This window comes from Cryphonectria parasitica (genome assembly GCF_011745365.1).
Source record: "Cryphonectria parasitica EP155 unplaced genomic scaffold M406scaffold_9, whole genome shotgun sequence".
Lineage (NCBI taxonomy): Eukaryota > Fungi > Ascomycota > Sordariomycetes > Diaporthales > Cryphonectriaceae > Cryphonectria > Cryphonectria parasitica.
In genome coordinates, this window is record NW_024468917.1 from 542,407 (window position 1) to 566,924 (window position 24,518).

General features: G+C 54.1%; 5 protein-coding genes across 5 annotated transcripts; 2 read left to right on the forward strand and 3 right to left on the reverse strand.

Annotated features, from left to right (window-relative positions):
• Positions 1–10,207: 10,207 nt before the first annotated feature.
• M406DRAFT_358233 (NAD(P)-binding protein) lies at positions 10,208–11,362 on the forward strand. The gene is made up of 3 exons (XM_040923836.1): positions 10,208–10,313; positions 10,371–10,931; positions 11,070–11,362. Exons 2-3 carry the CDS (start codon positions 10,387–10,389, stop codon positions 11,224–11,226), a joined length of 702 nt encoding a protein of 233 aa, XP_040771557.1. The 5' UTR covers positions 10,208–10,313; positions 10,371–10,386; the 3' UTR covers positions 11,227–11,362.
• Positions 11,363–13,743: 2,381 nt separating this feature from the next.
• Positions 13,744–15,286, forward strand: M406DRAFT_282324 (uncharacterized protein). Its single transcript, XM_040918476.1, has 2 exons — positions 13,744–14,257; positions 14,309–15,286. The coding sequence occupies exons 1-2, from the start codon at positions 14,102–14,104 to the stop codon at positions 14,621–14,623; spliced, it is 471 nt and encodes a 156-aa protein (XP_040771558.1). The 5' UTR covers positions 13,744–14,101; the 3' UTR covers positions 14,624–15,286.
• Positions 15,287–15,569: 283 nt separating this feature from the next.
• M406DRAFT_93411 (uncharacterized protein) lies at positions 15,570–17,332 on the reverse strand (the record flags this gene model as incomplete). The annotated part of the gene is made up of 4 exons (XM_040926251.1): positions 16,696–17,332; positions 16,120–16,575; positions 15,715–16,029; positions 15,570–15,632 (listed from the first exon to the last, which is right to left on the reverse strand). Exons 1-4 carry the CDS (start codon positions 17,002–17,004, stop codon positions 15,570–15,572), a joined length of 1,143 nt encoding a protein of 380 aa, XP_040771559.1. The 5' UTR covers positions 17,005–17,332.
• A 668-nt stretch (positions 17,333–18,000) lies between these two features.
• M406DRAFT_358238 (uncharacterized protein) lies at positions 18,001–18,877 on the reverse strand. Its single transcript, XM_040923837.1, has 2 exons — positions 18,445–18,877; positions 18,001–18,374 (listed from the first exon to the last, which is right to left on the reverse strand). The coding sequence occupies exons 1-2, from the start codon at positions 18,642–18,644 to the stop codon at positions 18,302–18,304; spliced, it is 273 nt and encodes a 90-aa protein (XP_040771560.1). The 5' UTR covers positions 18,645–18,877; the 3' UTR covers positions 18,001–18,301.
• Positions 18,878–22,196: 3,319 nt separating this feature from the next.
• M406DRAFT_268187 (uncharacterized protein) lies at positions 22,197–23,675 on the reverse strand (the record flags this gene model as incomplete). Its single annotated transcript, XM_040917919.1, has 1 exon — positions 22,197–23,675. One exon carries the CDS (start codon positions 23,673–23,675, stop codon positions 22,197–22,199), a length of 1,479 nt encoding a protein of 492 aa, XP_040771561.1.
• Between the last annotated feature and the right edge of the window lie 843 nt (positions 23,676–24,518).

Sequence of the window (24,518 nt, forward strand, 5' to 3'; positions counted from 1 at the left end):
GGATAAACCGGGGGGGGGGGGGGTGGTTTACTATGTTGGTACTGTGTAGCAGCATGGCAGACACAGGGAGGAGAGGAAGTTGGATCCCGTCTGGAGGCGCAGAAAGACCAGCTGTGGTGGTGGTGGAGACGAGGCTGCGCAGAGCAGCATTTGCCATGGCGCGACTTATTACCCCTTCCCTTCACATTTTAGTCTCGACATTGGGAAAGTTGGCAGTCTGATGATCTCTCCCTCTCTCGTGTTATCCAGACCGTCACTGGTGCCAGGGCAGCCATGATGGCGCCACCCAGACACCAACGCACGCACATATACACGCGGTCTTAGAGAGATTCATCAGTTCAGTTCTCCATTTTCCCGCCGCCGCCGCTCCAGTAAGGGAAGGGGGGAAAAGTTTACGACCTCTTGCTACCATGTCTGTACATAGTACAGTAAACACAGCTTCGTCATGTGCGGGTCCAGCGAGGCTGGGAAAGGCTCCAACTCCCTTGTTATTTCTCTTTTTTCCCGACAGAATGGATTTTTAGCAAGGATGTGCTCGAGCCAATTTCTAATGTCTGAAGGCGGGAGAGCGGGGCCTCGGCGGGTACGGGTAGTGGACCCAGACTGGGCTTTTGGGATGTTTTAGCCATGACCTCACTTGGCTGATGACAGGCAGGCACAGGTTGGGCGACATGAATCGATGGATGAAAGTATGATCTGACCTTTTTTTTTTCTTTCTTTCTTTCAAAGCAGAAAATGTGTGGATATAGGACCAAGGAGTGGGGGGGGGGGGGGGGGAAGCCAGGCAAGTATGTTCGTCGTAGAGTGACCGGGCCTGATGATCCTCAAGGAAAGAAGAAAAAGAAACAGGCGTAATGTAGCGTCGTCCCACCGCCTCTTTAGTTGGACTATGTATACTTACCAGTGCAGGCCTGCCAAAGTAAAGTTATCCAAACTACGCGTTCACACGCCAACAAGTCCCCAGCTTGTCAAACATCAGGAGGACTCATAGGCGGTAAAAGTTTCTCAGGGTATACCCCAGCTTCTTTTTAACGGGCCCATCAAAAGAAGCAAAAGAAAAAAAGAGAAGAAAAGAAAAAGATGACTTGACAGGACGAGACGAAACGAGGGGAACGGGCTCTCTCTTCCTCTCGTGCATAGTATGTGTTCCTTGGGACCCATGTCCCTGCATATCTCTCACATGGGCTGCACCCACACCTGTTGCCGAGAGGACCATTCTTTCTTGCTCGATTGGCGCCAGCTCAGCAACCTGCGCGCGCCCGTTCTAAGCCCCGCCCCTAGAACATCCCAACCCCACCCCTGTAGCCCTGTGCCCCTGTGCACTTGTGGCCCCTGTGCAAAGCAGAACCCGCTGGGAAACCGGAGCGAGCTGTGATGTGCCTCTTCTCGCTCTCCTGTAGGCTCCATCATGATTATCATCATCATCGTTATCTTCTATCCTACAGTCTACGGTATGGATGAGGAGAGGGGCAGAGTAAAATCCGGCAGTGAACTATTTCATTTATTTTTTCTATCTAGATTAGGGTAGTGACAGACCTTTTCCCTCCCTTCCCCAATGTAACAGAATCACACCCACTCACGCAGGCACAAGTAGGAACGTCTGCAGTGGAAAGGCTGCAAGGAGGAAAGATATTCTTAGGTGCAATCTTTCTTGCAGTAGCACGGGGCGTGTCCTGGGTGCCTGGTCCCCCCCCCTCCCCCCTTCGGCACCGCTGCCGTGGCCTCGAATTCGAATCTTCACCAAACCTGGCACCTGCTGGGCTAGAACCCCAACCCCTCACTTACCTCACTCAACACAACCCTTTCAATTCTCCAACGAGAGAGAGAGGAAGGCACAGGGAGGAAAATTGTTTCTCAACTCTTTCTTCTTTCACGTTTCGACAGTCTGCATCTCGTCTCCATTCAATCATTCTAGCTTCGCTCAGGGGCCAAGTCATCGGACTCACTATCTTCGTTGGGCAGTTGGCGTGTTCTGTCTCTCTTGCAGGGCCGCCTCTGTGGTGTCGTATCACCTTTGTGCCGTCCCGGGCCCTGGTCCCATTATTTTATTGCGAAGGCTGGGGATCCCAAAGCTGAAGTGCAACCCAAGAAGCTACAATCCCTCCCCTCCCACCACCGCGCGCCTCTCAACCCCAGACCTACATCGACCTCTCTGTCCTCCTTTGATTACTGCTGCTACCTGGAATTTCCTCAGACGAGCAGCAGCTACACCTTCAAACAATCTTTCTCCGTCCGTCCGTCCTTACGGCACAACCGGCAGCATTCATTCACTCTCGCCCCAACTTAGTCACACGTTTCTCAGTTTCTCTAGCTGTGTAAGTGTCACCACCACCACTGCATCTCGATTCCCGACTTCCCTGCTGCTTTTTTTTGTTAACCCCCGAGGTTGTCAAAGCTCCATAAACAAGGCTTCCAAACGCTTACTTGCCGCATTTCAGCAGCAGCCGCCACCACCACCAGCAGCTTTGTTGGGAATATTCCTTGATTTTATTATTTTTTTTTCCCTTCTTCTTCCCCCCCTGCACTCCATGTCTTGATCAAGGCAAAGCAATCAAAACGCTCCTCGACCTGCAGCAATCCAACAAGCCCAGACGGTATTGACCGAATTCTTGCCCTCGTTCACGCTTTCTCGTCCTCTTCCACCTTTACCTGCATGGTGCAGTAAGCCTTCTCTTCTCTCTGCTGGCTGCCGGGGGGTGAACCAAACCTTGGTCTGGGAAACAAAGAGGGGAGTGCGCACTCCCAAGACGGGAATTGAGTGACACCGTTACCTCACCGTGCAATTTGTCCACTCATAGTTGTGGACTTTCCCAGCCAGCAAGCATGGGTGTCGACTCGAAGAAGGCGCCTCCACTCCCAGCCCCCACCGAGGAGTCTGAGTCGACCATCACCAAGTCGGACCTCGCGCCCTCTGACGTCTCCAAGCCCACCGACGAGAAGTCGTCCTACTCTCTCCCCGAGGACGGCACACCCGTCACCATCAAGACCCGTGGCCACAAGTCCAACAAATCACAGACCTCCCTCCTGATCGAGTACTTCGAGGGTGGCAAAGTCACCACCAACAGCCCAGGCGCCAGCAGCGGCAACCGCAAGCCAAGCGTGCGCGTGCGCCTCACCCCGTCCAAGAACCGCAAGACAGATCACATCCAGATCACAGAGACCAAGTCGTCCAGCGGTCGCAAAGCCTCGCTGACCCGTCGTACTGACCGTGCTGCCGCTTCTCTGACCCCGACCCAGCTCAGGTCCGACGAGGCATTGTCTATCTCAAGTGCCGGCGACGCCGAGGACGCGCGAAGCATGGCTTCTTACCAGTCTGCCACCGAGGAGTCCAATGTGTCGAGGAACCCCATCGAGGTCGACATCGACTCGGGTGGACGTCAGCAACGCCGCCGCCGCCCCGCCAGTCCTCTGATCCCTGCTGCCGACAGCAAAGCCTCTTACCAACCCGGCAACATGTCTGATATCTCCGCCATCCCTACCGACAGCTTTCTGGACGGGTCAGGTCCGTCACGGTATGACGAGAAGCGCAGCAAGAGCCCCTCGCGGACCAGAGAGGTCTTGGGTGGCGCCGCTGCCGGCCTGGCCGCTGCCGCTGTCGCAGACAAGGTGCGCAGCAAGAGCCGGTCTGAGCTTACCGACAGGGAGAGGGCCGTCATGTCCAAGTCTAGGGACCGAGACAGGTCGGAGCGGAGGCACAAGTCCAAGCACCGCAAGAGTAGTGGCAGCGAGCACCCCTCCGAGTCTGGCAAGTCCTCATCGCGAAGGAGGTCCAGCAAGGAGCACAATCAGGAATCTGTCGTGTCTGGCGCCGACTCGAGCGTGCTCTCTTCGGCCATCTCACATGGCCATCGCTCCGTGGACGCAAGCTCGATGCGCTCGGGTGTCTCGAGGTCCTCAATCAACAACCCAAAGCTGCTGGAGACGGTAGAGGACGCCATTCGACGGCTCATCCTTCCTGAGCTGGTTGCTATCAAGAGGGAGCAGAGCAAGCGTGAGGCCCGTCAGAGCTCCGTATCTAGTGGAACGACTCTGTCGAAAGACGACGCAGAGAGCGAGCATCGTCGCTCGGGATACTCGAGCAAGTCCCGTGAGAACCTCAGCCGCAGAGTTTCCCGAGATAGAGAGGCGCGCCATGAGCTGCTCGAGAGCCCTGCCCCGAGCGTGGACCAGGACTCGGTGGACGAGTCTCTGCATGAAATCGAGGAGGTGCCGCGCAACCATGACAAGCTCAAGGCTGCCGCCGCTGGGGCTGCCCTGGGTGCTATAGCCGCGGGTGCCCTGCGCGAGAACAACTCACAAACCACCGCCCGGGAGCAGCGACGTCGCCGTAGAGCCGAGGCGAAGAGTCGTGTGTCTGACCGGTACGTCGAGGACGATGAGGACGTTGAGCCCGCGCCGCCGATGCCATTGATGAGCGAGATCAACCCGTCAGAAATGACGAGAACGTCCATTCTGTCTGCCGACACGGACAGCCACTCCGCCACCGAGGAGCTCACACCTGTGCTACAAGTTCCCAAGGGCACACCGTCTATCGACTCGAGATCTTCCGGGACAGCCAGCCCCACCCCAACGAAGAACTCGAACCTGCAGTCCGCACTCGGGATGCAACATGCCAACATCTCCCACGGCGACCTCAGGACCCTTCCCCAGCGGAGGACTGGCGGGCTCGAGGAGGAGTATGAGCAGGAATACATGCGGAAGGCTCCCATCCGCGACGATTCGTACGAGGAAGAGGAGGAATACGAGGATGAGCCGGGTTACAACAACTATTATAACACGCAAGAAGTACCGCCGCCCCTGAAGTATGTGCCATATCAACCTGAGCGCCGCGGTCTCAGCCCAATCCCGAGCGTTTCGGGTTACACAGAGGGCGGGAGTGAGCTGCACCGCGAATCGAGGATCTCTCATCGGACATCCGACTCGTATTCCTCTCCTGGAAAGTCCCTTCGGAGGGGCGGCGAATCACCCAGTCTCCTCAGCCAGGAGTCTTTCAGGGACGATCGCAGCGTCACCAGTTCAAGGACTGGACACAGGAACACGACCTACACCGACGACAGCGAGTTCGACCGCTTCACGACCGGCACAGCCGTGCGTGCTGTCGGCGCCAGGGGCGACCTTGTTCCCTCTCCTGCGGGTGTAGAGTCGCACGTCGCCTCACTGGTCGAGGGCTCTGCCCTGGATGAGTCTGTTCTCACTGGCGAGTCGGGCCGAAGCGGCCAACAGCGTAACAACCGTGCTTCTGCGGCTGCTCTCGAGGCCGCAGCCATGCTCGAGGAGGAGGGGCAGATGGCTGCCAGCTCTCGTGAGCAGACTCCCGAGCCACCACGCGTGGTCGAGGAAGATACGGTATCTGAGCTTTCGGAAGACCAGGACCACCCCCACCATCCGCAGCACTTTCAAGAGTACGACCTTGACAAGTATGGCCGAAAAGTCCCCATCACCAAGTATCAGCATGGGCCGACTGCCTCTGAGGCTGCCATCACCGGTGCAGCCGTTGGTGCAGCGGCCGCCGCTCTGAGGGCGGCCGCGAAGGGCAAGGGCAAGCAGGAGCCTGAAGGCGAGTGGCTGGGAGAGGGTGTGCAGAGAAATAAATCTTTCAAGGATCGTACTCGCGAAGGATATCTGCCAGCGAACACGCCCACGCACAGCGTTGACCGTCTGGACGAATACGACAGACCCAGGGTCGGACACAGCGGGCTGCCAGACGCCAGCGATCCTCTGCCCGAGATAGGATACTTTGCGCATGATAGTGATGCACTGACCAACCCGTCGCGAATGAGCGACCGTCTCAGCGCCACGGAGGAGGCCCAGTGGCAGGAGGACGAGCCCATCACGCCCACGCAGGAGAGCATCCATGGACGTCATGGCATCACCCTTGACGAGGCCGCAGGCGCTGCTGCGGTAGCGACGGCTGCCGCCATGGCACACGCTCACAGTCGCCAGTCCAGTGAGGATATGGACGACGACCACAACGACGACGACGATGACGACGAGTGGCATCGCACAGATGAGGACCGCAAGCGGGACACCATTGTGACCAACCCTTATGAGGGGACGAGTCCTCTGGCCAACGCTCCTGGTCTTGATATTGAGTTTCCTGGCCACGTTCCTCAATACGATCCCCTGGGCTACATGAATTATGGCTCTGGAAGTCCCTTCGGGCCCAAAATCGACGAGGGGTACATCTCACAGGGTCCCAACAGGACGCCCGACATCAAGGGCAAGGCCCTCGACTATTCGCCGCAGCCACCCATGCCTGGTGGTGTCGAGTCCCTCTTCAACTCTCAGGATCCTCAATACATGGCCGGCGCGCCTCAGGGCCTGGGCTCTCCCTTGTATGATGCTGCCACCGGCACGGGCATCGAGCAGATCGAGTCCAAGGATATCATTGCTCTGATGCAGCATCTCATGGTCCGCGATGCCCAGCGCAGTGCTCGCGACACGGAGATTCTCGTCACCCTCGTCCGTACTGCGGCTGAGATGCGGAACTCGTTCGACGACATCAAGAAGCTGCTCGCTGATACCGAAGACGTCATCATCACCGAGGTCAAGGACAACACCGAGAAGACGGTGCAGCGTCACATTGGTGGCCCCCGTCCCTTCCCTGGCAGCGGTGCGAGGTCAGTCCAGACGGGCTCTCAGGGTGGCACTGACAACGAGAAGAAGACGCGCAACCTGTGGCGGCGAGCGATTAAGGGTCTCAGCGCCAAGGGGACAAACGACCTGACCAGGATCGAGGACATGCTGATGCAACTGCTGGGAGAGGTTGATGTGCTCAAGGCACAGACTGCTCAGGGCGGCGGCGGCATGGGCCAGGACAGCGGTCCATCTCTCGACAATCTCCAACCTGCGGTTCAATACGAGCAGGACCGTGGCTACGAACCCGAGGGGCATGCCGGCACCTCGACTGCCAGCTACGCTAGCCAATCTGGCCATCTCTCCATCCCTCGCGACCCATCTGCAGGGTACCAGCGAAAGGTGTCGGGACACCGGATAAGTACCGTGCCCGAGGGAGACGAGGAGGACCAGTACGAGGACTCCAATGTTGTGATCCACAGCCGCAGCGATGCAGACATGACGAGCCCCGTCCACGAGATCACACGTGTCAACTCAGTGCCCCCAGGCACACCGCCGCAGGCGCCAGCAGTACATCAGGTATCGCTGAGCAACGAGAACACCCCGCGCATGGGCGTGGACAAAGGGAGGAAGCACAAATCCAGCGGGTCGTCCAGCTGGTTTCCCAAGATCTCCCGCTGGTCTGAGACCACGGCCTCCAGCGTGGGCAAGGCCTTCCGCAAGTCCAAGGACACAGACGTGAACTCGTTCCGGGCACACTCCCGTTCTGGCTCCAGCATAGGCGACTACGATGACTACCCGGTGGATCCCGTCAGCGTGGATCAACTTCATTCGGGGTTCTCTGACCCTAACCTCCAGCCGCAGTCGCGACGGCATGATCCCAACCAGATCGAGACCAACATGGAGTTCACCATGGCCGGTGTTAGCCGGACGCCCCTCCCGATGGAGCATGACCCTGAGGACGACGAGCACGGCCTCCCAGAAAACCCTTTTCTTCAGCATTATGATACCCCAGAGGATCCCAAATACAGGGCTCACCGCAACTCGGTGAACCTGCAACACCCGCAGCCCAGGCAGGGCCAGACTGAGCACTTCCGGACGCTCGAGACAACGGCCCAGGATTTCGATCAGCCCATGTCTCCCGAGTCTGCCAACTGGGGCTCCGTCACGAGCCTGAACCGTTTCACCGGCCAACAGCCCAGGTACGGCGGCGGCGGCGGCGGCGGCGGCAGCTCGGTGTCCCAGGAGCAGGGACAGTACACCTGGGAGGGCGCCCCCTCACCAACAGGCGACCCCTCGTCGAGCGGGCCTCCACGGCCTCCCAAGGAACCGATTGATGGGCTCTCGTCGCCAACACGGGGCGTCACCCCGACTCGGAACCGTATCTCCGCACTGGGCTACAAGCCTGCTGGCAGCCCCAAGCCGGAGAACCGCAACCTCCAGAACGTCCGAGGTGCCCCGGCCCGGCGACCTAGCGGACCTCGCGCGATGGGCACTCGTAGCCCCGCGCCGCCCGAGGGCCAGGCTGAAGACCGGAGGAGGAAAAGAGGTACGCGCCGAAGCTTTTCTTTGCGGGATGGATTTGCTTGATTCAGACAAAATGTGATGAGCTACAAAGCTGGGTAGCGATATTGAAATCTTACAATTGCTGACGCTGTGTGTTTGAAAAATCCAATAGATACCTTTGGCACAATCGGCTCCCAGGACTCAGATACCTTCTAGGACAAGGTTGGTTCGCCCTTTGAGGGCTGGCTGCTTGCCATCGACGATACCCTTGATCGGTAGAAACGAACGTCCAAGGTTCGACTCTTGAGAAACCTGCTTCAACGTATAGAAATTCGTGAGAGTAAGGAAGATTGGAGACGGGGGACCATATTTCGAATCAGGAGATATGTACAACAGCGAGCAAATGGGAAGAAGATGCGTCTTCGCGGAGTGGTGGACAACAGGCGGAGGAAGCCTTGGATGAAGAGCTCTTGGAAGAGATCAAGGTTCTACAGGCATCTGCAGAGCCACTTGCTCCACGAGCAACACTGTGGGCGGAGAGGTAGAGCTGCTGGCCAGCTACGAGTACATCGGTTGCATGGCGCGCATTCTTCAGGGTCAACGTCCTCATTATCATCATCATCATCATCATCACCACCACCTTTTATGTCAGACGGGGAAGAGGAGATACAACACTTGGGTAACTCGTCGAGTTCTTATACCCAGCCATCTTTACATCCTTCCGAGTCAGCTTCTCAAGCGGTGATGAGGAGAGTGTGTGCAACAAAAACCCCCTCGGGACCAGCTTCTCAGCCGAGTGCGGGGGCGGAGACACATGGAGAGATGCTATCGGACTTCATTTCTTCCAACACATGACTCTATTTTCCCAGCGTGTGTTTATAGATCCTGCTGTGTGTGGTTTTTTATTCTCCTGCTGGACATGGCTCTTTTCGTCTTCTTTTTTTTTTTTTTTTTTTTTTTTTTTCCCGTGCCCTTTTCTTCTCGAGAAACCCATAATCACTGAAGAAAGGACTCGCGGGAGAGATGGGCCGCTGCGAGGGAAGCGATGGTATACATACAAAAAACCAAGGCGTGCAGGATGTTTGCATAGGCGAGATCAATCCTTTAATGATGACATGAATGTAATCACGGCCGGCTAGCGGAAGACTCAACAAATTGGTAATGAGTTGTGAGGGAAAGTGAGAAAGAGAAAAAGTAGGCCGGGTCATGGAGTGGAAGGCAGCGCGTGCTACTTAGATTCTTCAGACGGAATGGGCTGGCGATGGAAATGGGAGGAAAGAAAGGAGCGAGCATTCAGAGAGAGATCTATCTTCTCCCACCCACACACGCATTCTTTTCTTCACTCTACATGTATTGAGCATCATGTTAGATACCCCCTCTTCTCGGGTGTGTAAGAATGACAAACACGGTCCGGCCGTTCATTAAAATATTCTAGGAGAGCAGCAACCATTACTCTATAATGAACACAGGGCTTTCCAGCCTGGCTTAGAAGATGCCTCTCTGTCCCCTGGCCTAATAACGTTAGCTTCCCACGCCAACTGTCAAAAGAAACCTCAGACCGACAAGGCCGACGAAAGCGTCCTGCCGGCACCCTGCCATTATTAATCAAGGGGAACGACAACTTCACAAAAGGGCGTGAGGTCTAGACACAAGGCTGTTGTAGCACTGCACGCAGTTGATAGTCTAAATAGCAGCAGGGAGGCGTTTATAAGCGTGATCAGAGCAGCCGTCCAGGCTTCAGTGTACATATGTAAGCAGGGTCGTGTAGTATTCTAGGACAGTCAGTCCATCCCTGTATTTGCAGTGCTGCGGGCCAATCAGGTGTGCTTCTGGGCACGTTAGGCCGAGCGCCGAGGTTGCTTCCAAATGCTTCGAAATCAAAAAGGATGATCGGTCTGTAGTATGGTGGTGGTAGGTAGGTAGGTCGTATTCATCACGGTTTAGTCTTGGTCTTGCATCATCATCATTATCGGCATTTACTGGTTTTGGGAATAGATGTAGTAGGTAGGGAAGACGAATATGGTAATGATCATAATCATGAGGGGCAGGAGAAGAAATATATCTAGAGCCGATCATGTCCATCAAAATGGTCGAATGAAATCATCATCATCATCACCATCATCATCACAATCATCATCATCAAAGCACTTGAGAAGTGTTATATAGTAAAATAAAAAATAAAAAATAAAAACTCACAGGTTCATCTCTCTTCAGGAGAAACATCCACCCAAGTAACAAACAAGCTTTGTATTCCTGCTTCCCGAACACACACTCACACACTCACACAGACAGACACGCATCACAATGGCCTCATCATCCTCCTCCCGCGTGGCTCTCATCTTCGGCACCGGCTCCAACGTAGGCGCCGCCCTAGTCAAGGGCTTCCTCGGCGCCGGCTACCACGTAGCCACAGTCTCGCGATCCAAGCCCGCGTCCACACCCACCAACGTCCACGCCATCCAAGCCGACCTCTCGGACCCCAAGGCCGTGCCCAAGGTCTTCCAACAGCTGACCTCGGCCGGCCTGGCGTTCCCCTCGGTGGTGATCTGGAACGCCGCCGCCGTGTCGCCCCCCTCGGACCCGGAGAACCCGCTCGAGGTGGACGAGGACGCGTTCAGTCGGGACTTTGACCTTATGGTCAAGAGTCCCTATGTGGCCGCCCGCGAGGCTGTGCGGGTCTGGAAGGAAGGCGAGGAGACGGGGAGGAAGGGCACGTTTATCGTGACGGGGAATTTTCTTCCCAAGAAGATCCTGCCTGTTCCGGCGCTGGTGGGCCTGGGGATTGGTAAGAGTGGTGCGAATTATTGGGTTGGGCTGGCGGATGTGGCGTTCAAGGCCAAGGGGATTCGGTGAGTTTCTCTTTTTTTCTTCTTCTTCTTCTTCTTCCTTTCCCCCTTTCTTTCTCTTCTCTCTTTTTGGTGTTTATCAATGAGTTCCCGGGGCAAAAGAAGAAGTGAGCACTTGCTAATTGGACATGATGGGTATAGGTTCTTCTTTGCGGATGAGCGCACGGCGGAAGGCGGGCCTGTGGGAAGCAAGCCGGATGGTGAGGGACACTTCAAGATATTCAGCCAGTTGCTGGAGGACGATGAGCTGCCATACTATGTCACGTTTGTGAATGGAAAGTACCAGGAATTCTCCTAGGCTGGCTGTCCCGTAGTGAGGTAAAGTAAAGGAAAAAGGAAAAGGAAAAATTAGGAGGACAAGGAAACGAAGGTCTAAATCGAAGTTCTTTTTCTTTCCGAAGATGAATATCAAAACGACGATGATCCTTTCTTTGACTTCTCTCCCTCTCTGTGCTGTCCCTCTGGTGAGAACTCCTCCTCGGAGATGCAGGAGAATTGAGCGTTACATCTTGTCTGACATGCGGTGTGCAGCACCCCAAGTCGCGCCATCCCCCTCCAACAGCACCGTTGGGCAGATGGCTCGTGTCGGTGGTGTCCCCCCGCAAAGGAAGGGCAAGAGGGCGACTATTACCCCCATTTTACCTAACTACTGCCCATCCTCACGCATGGACGGATGGTGGTGCGACGACTTTGGCAGGGTTCGTCCTGACTATGCCATAGTAGTATGTAACATGCAGTAGGACCAAAGCACACAAGCAATGCCCACTAAACAAAGACGACAGACTGTAAGAGAGTTGTTCGCTTCCCGCCCCCTCCCTGGTCGACTCAGTACTTGGCCTCTCTTTTGTCGTGTTCCAACTCTCAGATCGCCTCCCCAAAAAGATCAGTGGATGAAGGCAGAAAACTTCAACCATTGAAGAAAAGAGAAAGAAATTTTTGGATCCCCACTCTGGTGACAAGATCTTGATCAGTGAGTCAGCCAAGAGAGAAAGGCAATATGAAAACAAGAGAAAAGAAGAAGTAGAGAGAAAGAAAAAACTCTGCTTTCTTTCGTCATTGACGTGGAGTCCGCGTTCAGGGGCAGTCCTGGAGAAAGTTATCCGCCCCTAGCCGGTCTTTCATTGTCACAGTAGCGTACTTTTCCCCAGATTCTCGCTCGGTCCCGCGCGGTCATTTTCTGTTTTATTTTTTCAGCCCTGAAGATCCACTCCCAGGTCGAGCCGTTATCCAGGAGCCGAGGCGGAAGAGAAGGAGAGGGGGAAGGTCGAGACAGGGCGAGTGAGGACCTTGCGAGCCTTGGCCAGCTCGAGGTCTCCTTTTTTTTTTCTTTTTCTCTTCTTTCGGCCCCTCCTCCCCCCTATGACCATCCATAATGGTACGTGGTGAGTAACCACGCATGCCCACAACAATAGCCACCACCACGGCCTCGCCGCCCAGCAAAGGCCAGACCTCCAGGAGAGGGAGAAAGAAAGATGGCCAATTGCTCCACATGCAGCCTAACCGAGGCCCCTGACCGTCCTCGACTGCCGTCTCAGAAGCTGCAGGAGGGATGAGGGAAGAGAGGAGGAGGAGGAAGAGGAGAAGGAGAACAGCTTGTCGATTGGAGACCCCTCTCTCTCTCTCACGACGGACAACTGTCCCTAGCCTCAAGCATCACGGGGCCAGCCCTAAAATCTGGGGTCGACAGCGTTCCTTGTCGCGTTCCAGGAATAGCTCTGCAAAGCTGATGGGCCCTGTCTCTCTCACACACACACACGTACAGGTCTCCTCCCGCTTCGCGAGTGACTTCCTAGTTGGTCAAAGAAGAGGGACCCACATATTCTATGTTGCTGTTTCCATCGAGATGACAAACGAGTTTGCTTGCTGCTGAGTTGGCAGCGCAACAAGAGCATGGAGAAGAGGATGAGACAAGCTCTCCGTCTTGTCCTCTTGATGCATCTGTGTTCGTTGACTGCTGGGGACGATGTACAAGTATGTAACATACACATGTGGGCGAGCGTAGCGGACGTGATCTCTCCTCATGTATTGCACATAGCTCGTCACAGTGTCCGCAAACAATTGGCCCATTGGTGTTTCAAATCACACAGTCACGACAAGTGTCATGTTGATGGTGTCACCAGCCCTTGGAGTCTCTCTCTCTCTCTCTCTCTCTCTCTCTCTCTCTCTCTCTTTTCCCGGGCATCACTGACCCGTTCTGCCAAGGGGACCGAGCCAACAACCAAACCGGGCGCTACAAGAGAAGGGTAAGGTCAGCTGGGGGATACAAGGTGACCAAAAGGCTGGAAATGAAATGAAGGGGGGACAGGAAGAAAAAAAACAGAAATCGAATGTACCTTGGGAGGGCCACCAAGCAAGGCAAAGTGCGTGGCCCGGTTACAAGTCCCATCCCGCCCGCCCTTGGAACATGACTAAAAAGTTGTCGCGGGAAGGGAATCGATGGGGTAATTCTTACCCCATAGAAAGCCACGGCAGCAGGTTAACAGGTCTCATGACCACAAGAGGCAATGAGCCCCCCCTGTAACCCCCTTGCCGTTAACTGCAAAGTGTAGCGGGTTCCAGGGCCACTTTCGACCTTTTCAGCGGTTGTAATTTTTCTCTCTTCATAGTACCCAACCACTGTAAAAGTGATGATGATTTTGATTTTTTTTGTTAGTGAGGAGGGGAGGTACTTTGGCGCTTCTGGTCTTGTCTCACAATACCAATGTACCAAGCCTCCTTTTTCCCTCATGGATTCTCCCTTGTTTTGTCTTTGGGTCATGGGATCTAGTGCCAAGTTGGATTTGCTCATTGTTGCAAATTCTTCTCCAAGGGAGGACTCATTAGTTCCTGACCTGGCCTCCCATCCCTATATAAGCTCTCGCCCTCCTTCTCGTGTACACCCTCCTCACCATATAAACCCTTTGTGACATAATCAAGCAAACACACTTCTACTCACTCACTGACAATACCTAATCAATTCATTATTCTCTCGAAGGAATTCGTTATTCCAACATTCATAACCCTCAACTTCTTGAAAACAACACTGCAACACATACTGCAGAGGAGTCATTTCAATATCAAACAATCCCACCCTTCTTGACCAGATATCAGCACAACCATTTACTAAACACACCAACCAAAACAACAACAACAACAACAACAACAACAACAACAACAACAACAAAAACAAAAAGATGCCCTCCCGCTACACAATCACCGAGCCTCACCCCACCGTCGCCCAAAACACCTACATCCATGCCGGCCGCGGCGGTGCAGGCAATCACTTCCGCGCCCCGCTGACCACCTCGCCCGCCGGCGTGCCCACCCCCATCCACCCCGTCGCCACCAACGTCAGCACCACCTCCACCACCTCATCCTCTTCCTCTGCTTCCGCCTCAGAGGGCCGTCGTTTCTACTCCGGCCGAGGCGGCGCAGGCAACGCCCACAGCCACATCGAGCGCCCCGTCCTCTCCTTCGAGGATGAATTCTCCCGCGCCGACCGCCGCGGCCAGGCACAGGCCCGCTTCGGTTACCATGTCGGCCGGGGTGGCGCGGGCAACTTCGCGTCGGGGCTGACGGGTGGTCCTGCCGCCGGCAGCAGCAGCAGCAGCAAGAAGAGCAGGCAGGGCAGCGCGAGCTCCTCGTCTAGCTCGGGCAGCAGTGCAGGCTCGGGTGTGCTGAGGCGGCTGAGCGGCGTGTTTGGCAACAAGCACTGAGGCTTTCGAAGACCTCAAGAAATAGTCTCATCTCTGCCTGTTTCTCCCTCTTTCTTTGTCACGCACATACTCGGCTTTATGACATGACAGTTGTGGTGCCTGGTGGTGTCGGCAACGTTTTGGACATCTTGAGAGGGTTCTCCCTTTCTTTTTTTTATGGTGCACGGTGGGCGTTTTCACGGATGACCCAACAAAAGAAAAAGAAAAGTTCTGAACGACTGGCGTTTGGTTTGGTTGAATTTATTTGCTTCTTTTCTTCTTCCGATTTAATGAAACTTGGTGGGCCTCAGCTCAAACGAAGAAACATTCGCACAACAAAGAGGAAATGATTAAAGAGAAAGGGAGGAATGGACACCCTTTTTTTTTTTTCGGTCATTGACCAAACCCTCCCATCCAATTCCTCCTGGCTGGCAGACTCCAGGACATGGATGGGGGTGGGTCATCATTGCGAGCGGCGTTTGTTCTGGTGAATCGTGGGTGGAAAGCGATATTTTCTTATGGTCTTTACAATACCCCACCCAGGAAGCGACTTTATGATACAAAAGAAAAAGAAAGGTTCTTTTCGTCTTTTGGGCGGCTGTATCAGCCGTCTGGTATTATTATGCAGTATGTAGCATACATGAAGGAATATAATGGCCCGACAACGGCCTTGAACAAATCTCCAACAAAAGATATCCATCCCTTATGTGACTCAAAAAAGCTGTTTATCGTCAACGTGGGTATCATTTTCTCCGTCTAGTCTGAATGAGATGTCAACTCCGGCTACAGCAAAGCAAACACATGCTCTTCACTGCACTTATCACCCAATTGATATCTGCACGACCCGAGGGCCCCTCCTCGATGCTGAGATTCGTAGTACATCTTGCTTTCGCGCTCTGACCCTCTGCATGCCAATTCTCTCTCCTCTTGCTTCCTACGCAAATGATTCTAGTTTAACATGAATCGATTATGTGAACTTGGTATGGATTATGTCCGGGTTCTCATGCCAGTCATCAATGCTGACCCACATCTGTAATATGTCGTCAGTCGCTGTTCTTTTGCTTTTTGGGATATCTCATCGTCAGGAACACCAAGAGGACAGGGCAACTTACCTTTCTAAACGTACTCAGACCAGCCAGAATACTGCCGCCGATCCAGGTAGAGTACTTCCTCTCCGGCGGTGCAAAGATCTTTATCCGCATATCCTTGACAGCGAGCCTCTGAACCTCGGTCAAGAGGCGGTCACCGAAGCCCTTGGTGAGCGTGCTGCCACCAGACAACACAATGTTCGAGTATAGTGCTTTCCGCAGGTCCAGGTCCGTCCTGTTGATAGCATCCACCACAATCTGATGCACGCCTGGGTACTCAAGGCCAATAATCTCGGGGTCGAACAGGATCTCTGGTGCCCTGAAGCGCTCTGCTCCAATCTAGACCAGTACAACAGTCAGCATCTCATGCGCATCTCGTACAGCTTTGTGACCAGGACAACGACAGGGGGAAATAATAGGCAGACAGACCTTCAACTTGTTACCATCCGGCAGCGTGTAGTCCACCACCTTGCTCTGATCCAGCTTCACCTGCGCCCAGTCTTTCTCCTCCTTCCGCGGGTCATGTGCCACATACGTGACAGCCTCCTTGATGTGCCGCACGACCTCCTTCTCGGCGCTCGTGTGGAACACGTACCCGCTCTTGCGCAGCAGCGTCTGCAGATACTCCGTAATGTCCCTGCCCGCGACGTCGATCCGCTGGATACTGTTCGTAATGGCAAACCCCTCGTACACCGGCACCGCATGCGACACGCCATCGCCCGCGTCCAGCACGATGCCCGTTGTCCGGCCGGAGGCGTAGAGGGACAGAACGGCCTGTATGGATGTGTAGAGAGCGGGGACGTTGAAGGTCTCGAAGAGAATCTGGGCTGCCGTGTCGCGGTTGCTGCGAGGATTGAGGGGCGGTTCGGTCAGGAGGACGGGGTGCTGCATACATAACACAGATAAGATTAGCTCTGGAGCGGCCCAAGGTACAGATAATAGATGGTAACACTATCTATAACAAAGGCAGGACAGGAAGAGGGGGGGGGGGGGAGGCCGTCATACCTCTTCGCTCAACGTCTTCAGACCCTCGTCGTAGACGTAGCCCCAGATCTTCTCCATATCGTCCCAGTCCGTCACGATACCGTGCTCCAGCGGGTACCGGATCTTGAGCAGGCCACGCAGCTCCGTAGCGGCTCTCTGCCCGATAAAGACCTCACCCTCCAACGCGCCGGCCAGCACCCGCAGGTGCTTGGGCCGCCCCACAAACGAGGGGAAGTAGCATTTCGGCAGGTCGTCGCCCGCAAACCCGGCGCGGATTGTACCAGAACCGTTGTCGAGCACTATCGGCGCGTTGTGCAGTGAATCCGCCATTGTGTGGGCGTGTTCTCGATGTCCCTCCTCTGGCCCGAACTAATCCGCTTTGTGAGCAATGCAGCTCAACGGATCGCCGCTTGTCTTCTGTCCTCTTCGCTCGTGCAACGTTCTGGCAGTTCAATCAAGTACAGGAAGACCCCCTTTGCACCGCAACAGGGTTGCCCGTTTCGCGTCGTTCTTGATGCTGTTTATTTTATTCGCTCTTAACGTTGGCAGCTTCTGATCATGACGAAATGCAGCTGTATCGAGGACGAAAAGGACAGGATCAGAAGAATGTAGTGCCCACGATTGGGGCGGTGCCGTCGTGGCAGTGATGATGTCGTGGATGAATGGCTTGAGTTGACTTATGTACTATGTATGTATGTACGATCGCGGGACGTCGTCGTGGCTAGCGACGCGACTAAGGACGGGAAAGCTCACCCAAGCAAACAAATCGACAGGGGGTGTCCTATCACCGCGACATGCAGGGGATAGCAGGGTTAGGGCTTTAGGACCCCTAACCCTATCTCTGTATAACCTTTGGAGGCTTTTGGAGACCTTCATTTGGAAGCCTTGCACATATGGAGAATAAGCAACACAGCAGTATGAGAGGCCTGACATAGTTCCAGTAAACACATGAAGATACTGAGAATTTCAGGCGCTTGGAACTGAAATGACGTATACCTCCACTTTTCAACCAAAAGTGAGCGACGGAGAAGGCCCTGCAGCCTTTATATTTGTCCTTGCCGTTCTGGTTCAATTGTTAGTCTAGATCCCGAATCAAAGCAACAATCGACTTATTCAAGACATTTGGTTGGCTGCTTTCTGATGTGACAGATATTTGCGCATGTGCTGCTGAAGACAATCATTTTCAGGTGGTAAATCACTTTAAAGAAAACTTACCTTGCATAATCACATGCATTTCCGCGGATGTCGCAGAATAAGGCTGAACCGTGAGGGAACGAGGCTGAAGGATTGGCACGAGGTCATCATAAACAAAAACCGAAGAGAAATCTTGTTGAACATAGTAAATTATTCTTGTGTGGAAGAGCTTTCCAACTGATCTTCTGGTATCTTAAACCCAATCAAAGCTCCTCCCAGTATCCCAAAAACGCCGACCTAATGCAGGATGCGCTGCAGCCAGACGCAATGATGAAGTGTATGCCGCTCCGTCTACTTGAAGTATTCCACAAATGCTCCGCCCGCATACTCTTATGATCCAATGCCGCTGCTTGTCGCTCATCCTTGTTATATATGGTTGAACGCAATCTCGTCTTTTTTTTTCTTTTTTTTTTTTCGTTTTTTTTGGATCCGTCTACATGCGTCCGTCGAGGCCAACCTTGGCGAGGTATGGCCAGCCCAGAATGAAACCGAAGCCAGGGAAGTAACTGCAGAAACATCATACCATTAGCTTCATGTATCGCACCGAGTGGTGAAACAATAGAAGGCAGTGCTTACATCATGGCCTGACCGGCAGAGCGCTTGACCAGCTTGCTCCAGTCTGCCTTCTGGGGGGTTCCGGCATTGGGCAGCCTCTGGAAGGGATGCGGCTCAAAAGAGCGGGCCACATTGCGCATTGTTCGCATGACAGAGAATTGCCTGTTCTGTCCGGCGGTGCGAGTAGCACGGATGGCAGCGCGGGCGATGATTGGAGACATTGTTGTTGTGTGTTGATTGTGCGACTTTGGAACCACAAGTGGTGTGTATATGATGCGAAGAGTGGAGTTGGAGTGTGTCGGAACTTTAGCGACGCAAGTACGACCTCAGAATGATGAGATGTGGTCTTGGGATAATAGGTTCGATGTGGGTATAAGGTAGTGTTCTTTGTAGGTCGCGAGATGATTGGACCAAGTTGTTGTTGCTGTTGTCTCAGGTATAAGGCTGATTTGATTGATGCTGATGATGATGATGGAACACAAGAAAGGTGGCACGACTTCAACAACAAGAGCGCGGCTCTTAATATAGACTACAAATGAGACATGCACTCACCCGAGACAGCCTTACCTTCCCGATCCCTCGGGTCCTTCCCCAGAAACTTTTTCCTTCCATGACCAGATGGCCGCCGAAGAGTTATCGTGGTCGCTGCTCGCGAGGAAGGCCGAGTCGAGCCAGAAATGGGCATCATGCCATAAAGTTGAGATCATGAGCAGATGGCCCGGCCCAGAAAAAGGGTCTGCGGTCGCTGCGGCCCTGCGGCGCCTGTCAGCGAACCCTGCGCGGGGGGGCGCAGGAATCGAGTGGGCAGATCTGGCGTCTAGAATCGAGCGATGCTCGTCCAAGTTGGCCTGCTTCTCCCCCCGTAAGCGCGCTTTGTGGGCTGATCGGATCCCGCCGAGTGGGCCTCCTGTGACTTTTTACTGTCTAGTACTAAATGTATGGTGAAATGCCGCCCCTCCAACGGGTCCCCCGCGTTCCTATTATTCCCGCGAGAATAGGGTTTTGCCGGGGAGAACTCTTTTTGCTTATGACCTAGAACTCCTGTATTAGGAAACTGACGCTCTGAGGATAGCTTAGATTGCTTCGAGTCTTATTACTGTGTATTCTAATGTGTTTGGACTTGCCCTGAGCAGAAGTGGTAAGTAGGAATGCCCAATTCAGCAGCTAAATGTGCTGACATCTGCACTAAACGGGTCAAGGGTTTTTTGGTTTTTTTTTTTTCATATGTGTTAACATGTGTTAAAATTCACTTGCAAAGGGTCAAACTCAAATTATTTCCTGTCTCAGTCCCGTAAATCCGTTATATGCCTTATGCATCGTGAAATCATGAGTCAAGTCTGTTTAGTATCTCAACACATATGTGATGTCGTTCCAGCCCTTGTAACTGGCATCCTACATGTATGGTTTATTAACATATATCCCCTTATTAGAACTGAGAACGCCACGGTCTATCTATGGCCACACAAGCAAGCAACTCATCCTCTAATTTCATCTTGTCAGTCCTACAGGCCCGACACTTGTCAAACCTGAGATGTTGATCTCCTATAGTCTCTACCGTAGGATGTCATAAATCTGGCAAAGGTCTCCACCCTCTGCTCGCAGCTTGCTGTACAAAGCACTAAAGGATCTCGCTATTACTACGTATGCATATAATTCTCCATATCGAACTAATCCCTGTCTCACTGTAGGTCTAGTCTGTATTACCACAGTGACTAGGATTCTGCTGCATAATCACATGTTCACCAGGGCATAACCCCTACGTCAGGATCGATGACAGCCTCGTCCATGCAGACAAGAACGCCCTGAGGCACATGTTGAGAGTTTAAACAATGTCAGAAATCCACATCTTGTAGTATAACAGTTCTTAAGTATTCACAAGCCGAGATGCTATGCATAGCGCAGAGGCTAGGAGCCTAAGAGTGACAGTTCCGCGCCGCGGTGTATCATGGATGTTGATGAGGTCACACTTATACCGGTCTCGAAGGGACAGACAGCGGCGCTCCCGGTCCGGAAATTGCCGGAGACACACGTGAGTAAAAATAACTGAGTACTTGGAGAACCTTTTGAACAAAAGTTCGTGCTTGTGATGGAGAAAAAAAGCCTGTGGTGACGGTGAGCAGGAACCTGCACTGGCGGCCACGCCGATCAGCCCCAAACCATATCTAATTGAGTTGTCTCGCAGCAGATGGCGACAGGACCTCTAAGCTGCTTTGTCCGGCGGGCCTTCCAGCCATGGCTCAAAAGACTTCGTTGTGCTGTCCTCATCCCGGGCGTGGACTGGCCGCCTGGATTACACACATCCAGACGGCAGATGATGTTTTGCAGTTATTGTGGTGACTCTGAGAACAGAGAGCCCCACTGACTGCGGCGGTGTGTGCAGACAGGCTGGGGAAAGCAGTGAAAAACAGCTGCCCCGTAGACGACGAAGTACTTGGCGAAGCCTGGCCCTGTCCCATATGCCGTGTGCAGTCGTCCGGGACCACATAATGCAGCGTCTTCTACAACGGTGCATACAATACCATATGCTAGGCTGCGTGGTAACAAATCAACGCCCACATGCAACAGCCAGACAAGAAAAGACAAACTTGCGGAAGGCCGCTTCTAACCCACTAGAAATAGGAGAACCCGAGCAATATTACTCTTCACGGAACCGTCACCGCTATTCCGCCCACGAAGGGCAGCGTGGCTCGAGAGAGGGGACCCGCGGGGGTACGATGGTAATGAGATTGGTGGATCGCAGGTACGTAAAGATATCTACAACGACGATTGATTACCCGTCGTCCCTGCGAGATAACTATAGAAGTCGACTATTATTTGTCATGTCTAATGGAAGAGCTGTCAAAGGGAACTCGAAACCCACCAGAAGAGGACGGACGAAGTGGCAGTTGGGGTGGCAGCTTGACGTTGAACAATTTGCCCTAGATGACAAATAAGCACTTCGGATGGGGCTTTCCTGGGTTCATCGAAATGAGAATACGACATGGAAACATTCGTCACGACGAGAAAACTTAAATAAGTGACATGCCGTGCTGTCATCCTATCCTGTAAACTCAAGCTGATTTTCGGAGGACACAGGGTTTGTGCTGGCGCGAATCAGGATATTACTATATGTAGCACGACAATACAATAGGCGCTGTTTTCCCGTACGTATTATCGCGGCGCAAAACCGGACTTTGATTAACTCTCTGCAATACATTCTACCCTCAGCCTTCTACATGTGCGAGGCCAACTTGTATATGTATTAAGATTCACGGACCCTCTATCCCCAGTTGACTGGGGGGTGGCCAATCGCTCTTGAAGCCGTGACTGAATCTGCCTCGAGGGCAACGTTGAGTTTTGAGAGGTCTATCCGACGCCCTCTTGAGCCTTGTTCTCTTTGCTCTCTCCGACAGGAGCAGCTCATCCTCTTCGGCATCCCAGCTGCTTCCAACCAGGAGCCGTTTTGATCATGATGAATTCTCTTGACGTGTCGTGTGACACCATTTGTATCTCTTCTGATCTTCAGTATGCAGCTGCAGCGCGGACTGCCTCAGACCGACGGCTCTAGGAGCCTGAATTTCGGTTTGCCACATCCTCAATCTGCTGTTAAGACCGAGATAAGTTTTGGGTATATGGCAACTCCTCGACCAACTTGTAGCCTATGTTGCTTCTACTCCGATGGACCCATCATCATGATTATCATGATGAAGTGACCTGCAGTCTGTGTGAACGAACTCAAGTGCTGCTGCTGCTGCTGCTGCTGTATGAATATGAACCACGGACTGGTATCACCCTCATGCGACTCCCTGAGGACCAGATGCCCTGCCATTCTCTACAGCTCTCGGCGATGGGTGCTGATCGTCCTGCTGTATGGACTTCCAGAACCATTGGGCAAACCGCACCGACGGCTCGTCGACCGTTCTGGTCACAAAGTCTGACAGCCACAGGGTGATGGGCAGCAGGAGAATGTTAGGCAACAAGAAGGCCGGCTCCAGCCCCAGCGGGCCCGCAATAGGCAGCGGGACCTTGTTGGCCCAGCCAGCCATGAGGGCGCGCGTCTCCTCGTGGGGGGCCACGAAGCCGACAGCATGGTAGACGCGGTCGCCCAGGACGACAAGCACAGGCCCGTGGACGAGGTACAGGGCGAAGGAGATGCGGCCGAGGTACTGGCAGAAGCGGCCCTCGAAGAAGCGGCGCAGGGGAAGGAGGCGCGGGGTGGCGGCAACGATGCAGTTGGCGGCGATGGCGAGAAAGAACCATTTGGGGTCGAAGACGGCCTGGGGTTTGAGGTACGAAAGCCAGTACCAGCCAGGGTTGGCGCGCAGATCGTCCATCTCGCGGGTGTGGGCGGGGACACCGCCCAAGTAGACGGCGATGAGGAGCAGCAACGAATAGATTTTTTTCTTATGGGGCTCGAGGCGGCGCAGGAAGGAAGGAAAGCCGCTGTCGGGCTCGGGCCGGCGGGCGAGCAAATCGAGGTCGCACTGCAGCATGCCGGACATGAAGACGGCGGCGTACCAGGCGTCGCACACGTACATGAAGTAGAAGATGAGGCCAACCTCGCAGAGCAGGCGGGCCTTCGTGGTGGCGCGAGCGAGGGTCAAGGCGGTGACGTAGGTGATGACGGAGCCGCGCATCTCCAGCGGGATGGACCAGAGGTGGCCGTTGTACGAGGGCCACATGGGCCCCTCCTTGAAGAGAAAGCTGAAGTTCTTGAACTCGACGTACCAGTTCCAGACCTCGGCGACGTACGTCTCCTTGGCCTCGAGCTGCGAGTTGCGTATGCCAAACAGGTGCCAGGACGTAATGTAGACAAAGGTGGTGACGATGAGCGGAATGTACAGCCGGAACCAGCGGCGGAAGAGGGACGACGCGACGACATCGCCGACGCGGGTGGGTTGGCGGTCCTGAATGAACTGGATGGCCTTGAGGATGAGGACGTAGCCGGAGATGACATAGAAGATGGCCACGGCGAGGTGACCGCCCGTGAAGAAGATGCGAAAGCCGTAAAAGGTGGCCAGGTGATAGTGACCATTCCAGCCCCAGGCATTCTCCAAGATCTCCTGGTTCCTGCCGGGCACAAAGGTATGCGACCACAGCACGTGGTGCTGCCAGTAGACCATAAAGGCGGCGAACCCACGCAGGCCGTCCAGGTAGGCCGTAGGTCGCAGGGGCTTGGAGCTGGCGGCCTTGTTCTCATCAGACGACGAGGAGGCGCGCCTGGGGGCGATGAGGTTTCTCAACCCGCGCAGAAGAGCTGAGGGCGTCACCATCGTGACGACGGGTCGGCCCGAGAAGAATATGCGGTCGAGGTGTAGCCCAGTGGATGTGGCCGCATCCTGTGCGCCCTGCAGAAGTCCGCCTTGGTGTGACGAGATGCTCTGGGCCCACGAGGACATTGTTCAAGGGGCGATAAAGGAGAAGAGAGAGGGAAAAGAAAAGCTAAAAGAAAAAGCTAATCAATCTTGAGACATGGCAATAGCGATATAGCCTCAGGTCAACAATCTTTGTCTCGCTTGTGACGCCTCGTGGCAATAGTGGCAACGGTTTGAAGTGGAGGAAGGAGAGGAAGGGAGATTGCGCAAACTGGGGAAGGCGCCAAAAAAAAAAATCGAAATCGCGGAGAAGAGTCCAGGATCCCCTACCAAGAAAAGAAAGAAAAAAAGAAATGAGAGGTTGACCGAGGTGAATGAAGAAGGAAATGGTGTAACAGCAATAGTGAGGGTTGTAATTGCTGTTGTGCATGAATCGAGAGGCCAATGCTTCCCACCACCGAAACACACTCACGCACAAAAGAGGCAATACGAAGAGAGAGGGGAGACAAAGACTGAAAAGGGGGTAAAATTGGGTGGCTGATCTGGTATAGCGCACCTCCCCAGAGGAGAAAATGGAGCCGACTTGGCAAGAAAGTTTAGCGCTACCCTGCACTAGGAACCAAAAAGGGCCCAGAGCCACCACAGTGCCCAACTGACAGCAAGGTGGCAGTGCACAGGCCGCGGTAGCAGCTGAAGAGCAGCAGAGAGGGGAACAAGAAGAAAGATTTGATCAATGCGAGCGACACCACGTTGGCCCAATTGCGAGGATCAGGCTGGCAAATCAACTCATTAGTAGCGCGC

What these genes read in the sequence shown, in the direction of transcription:
- M406DRAFT_358233 (XM_040923836.1), top strand. Translation starts at nt 10,387, where the DNA reads ATGGCCTCATCATCCTCCTCCCGCGTGGCTCTCATCTTCGGCACCGGC. An exon ending in TTCAAGGCCAAGGGGATTCG is followed by an intron (nt 10,932 to 11,069) that starts GTGAGTTTCTCT and finishes TGATGGGTATAG; the next exon opens with GTTCTTCTTTGCGGATGAGC.
- M406DRAFT_282324 (XM_040918476.1), top strand. Translation starts at nt 14,102, where the DNA reads ATGCCCTCCCGCTACACAATCACCGAGCCTCACCCCACCGTCGCCCAA. An exon ending in TCCACCCCGTCGCCACCAAC is followed by an intron (nt 14,258 to 14,308) that starts GTCAGCACCACC and finishes TCCGCCTCAGAG; the next exon opens with GGCCGTCGTTTCTACTCCGG.
- M406DRAFT_358238 (XM_040923837.1), bottom strand. Translation starts at nt 18,644, where the DNA reads ATGTCTCCAATCATCGCCCGCGCTGCCATCCGTGCTACTCGCACCGCC. An exon ending in TCTGCCGGTCAGGCCATGAT is followed by an intron (nt 18,375 to 18,444) that starts GTAAGCACTGCC and finishes ATGTTTCTGCAG; the next exon opens with TTACTTCCCTGGCTTCGGTT.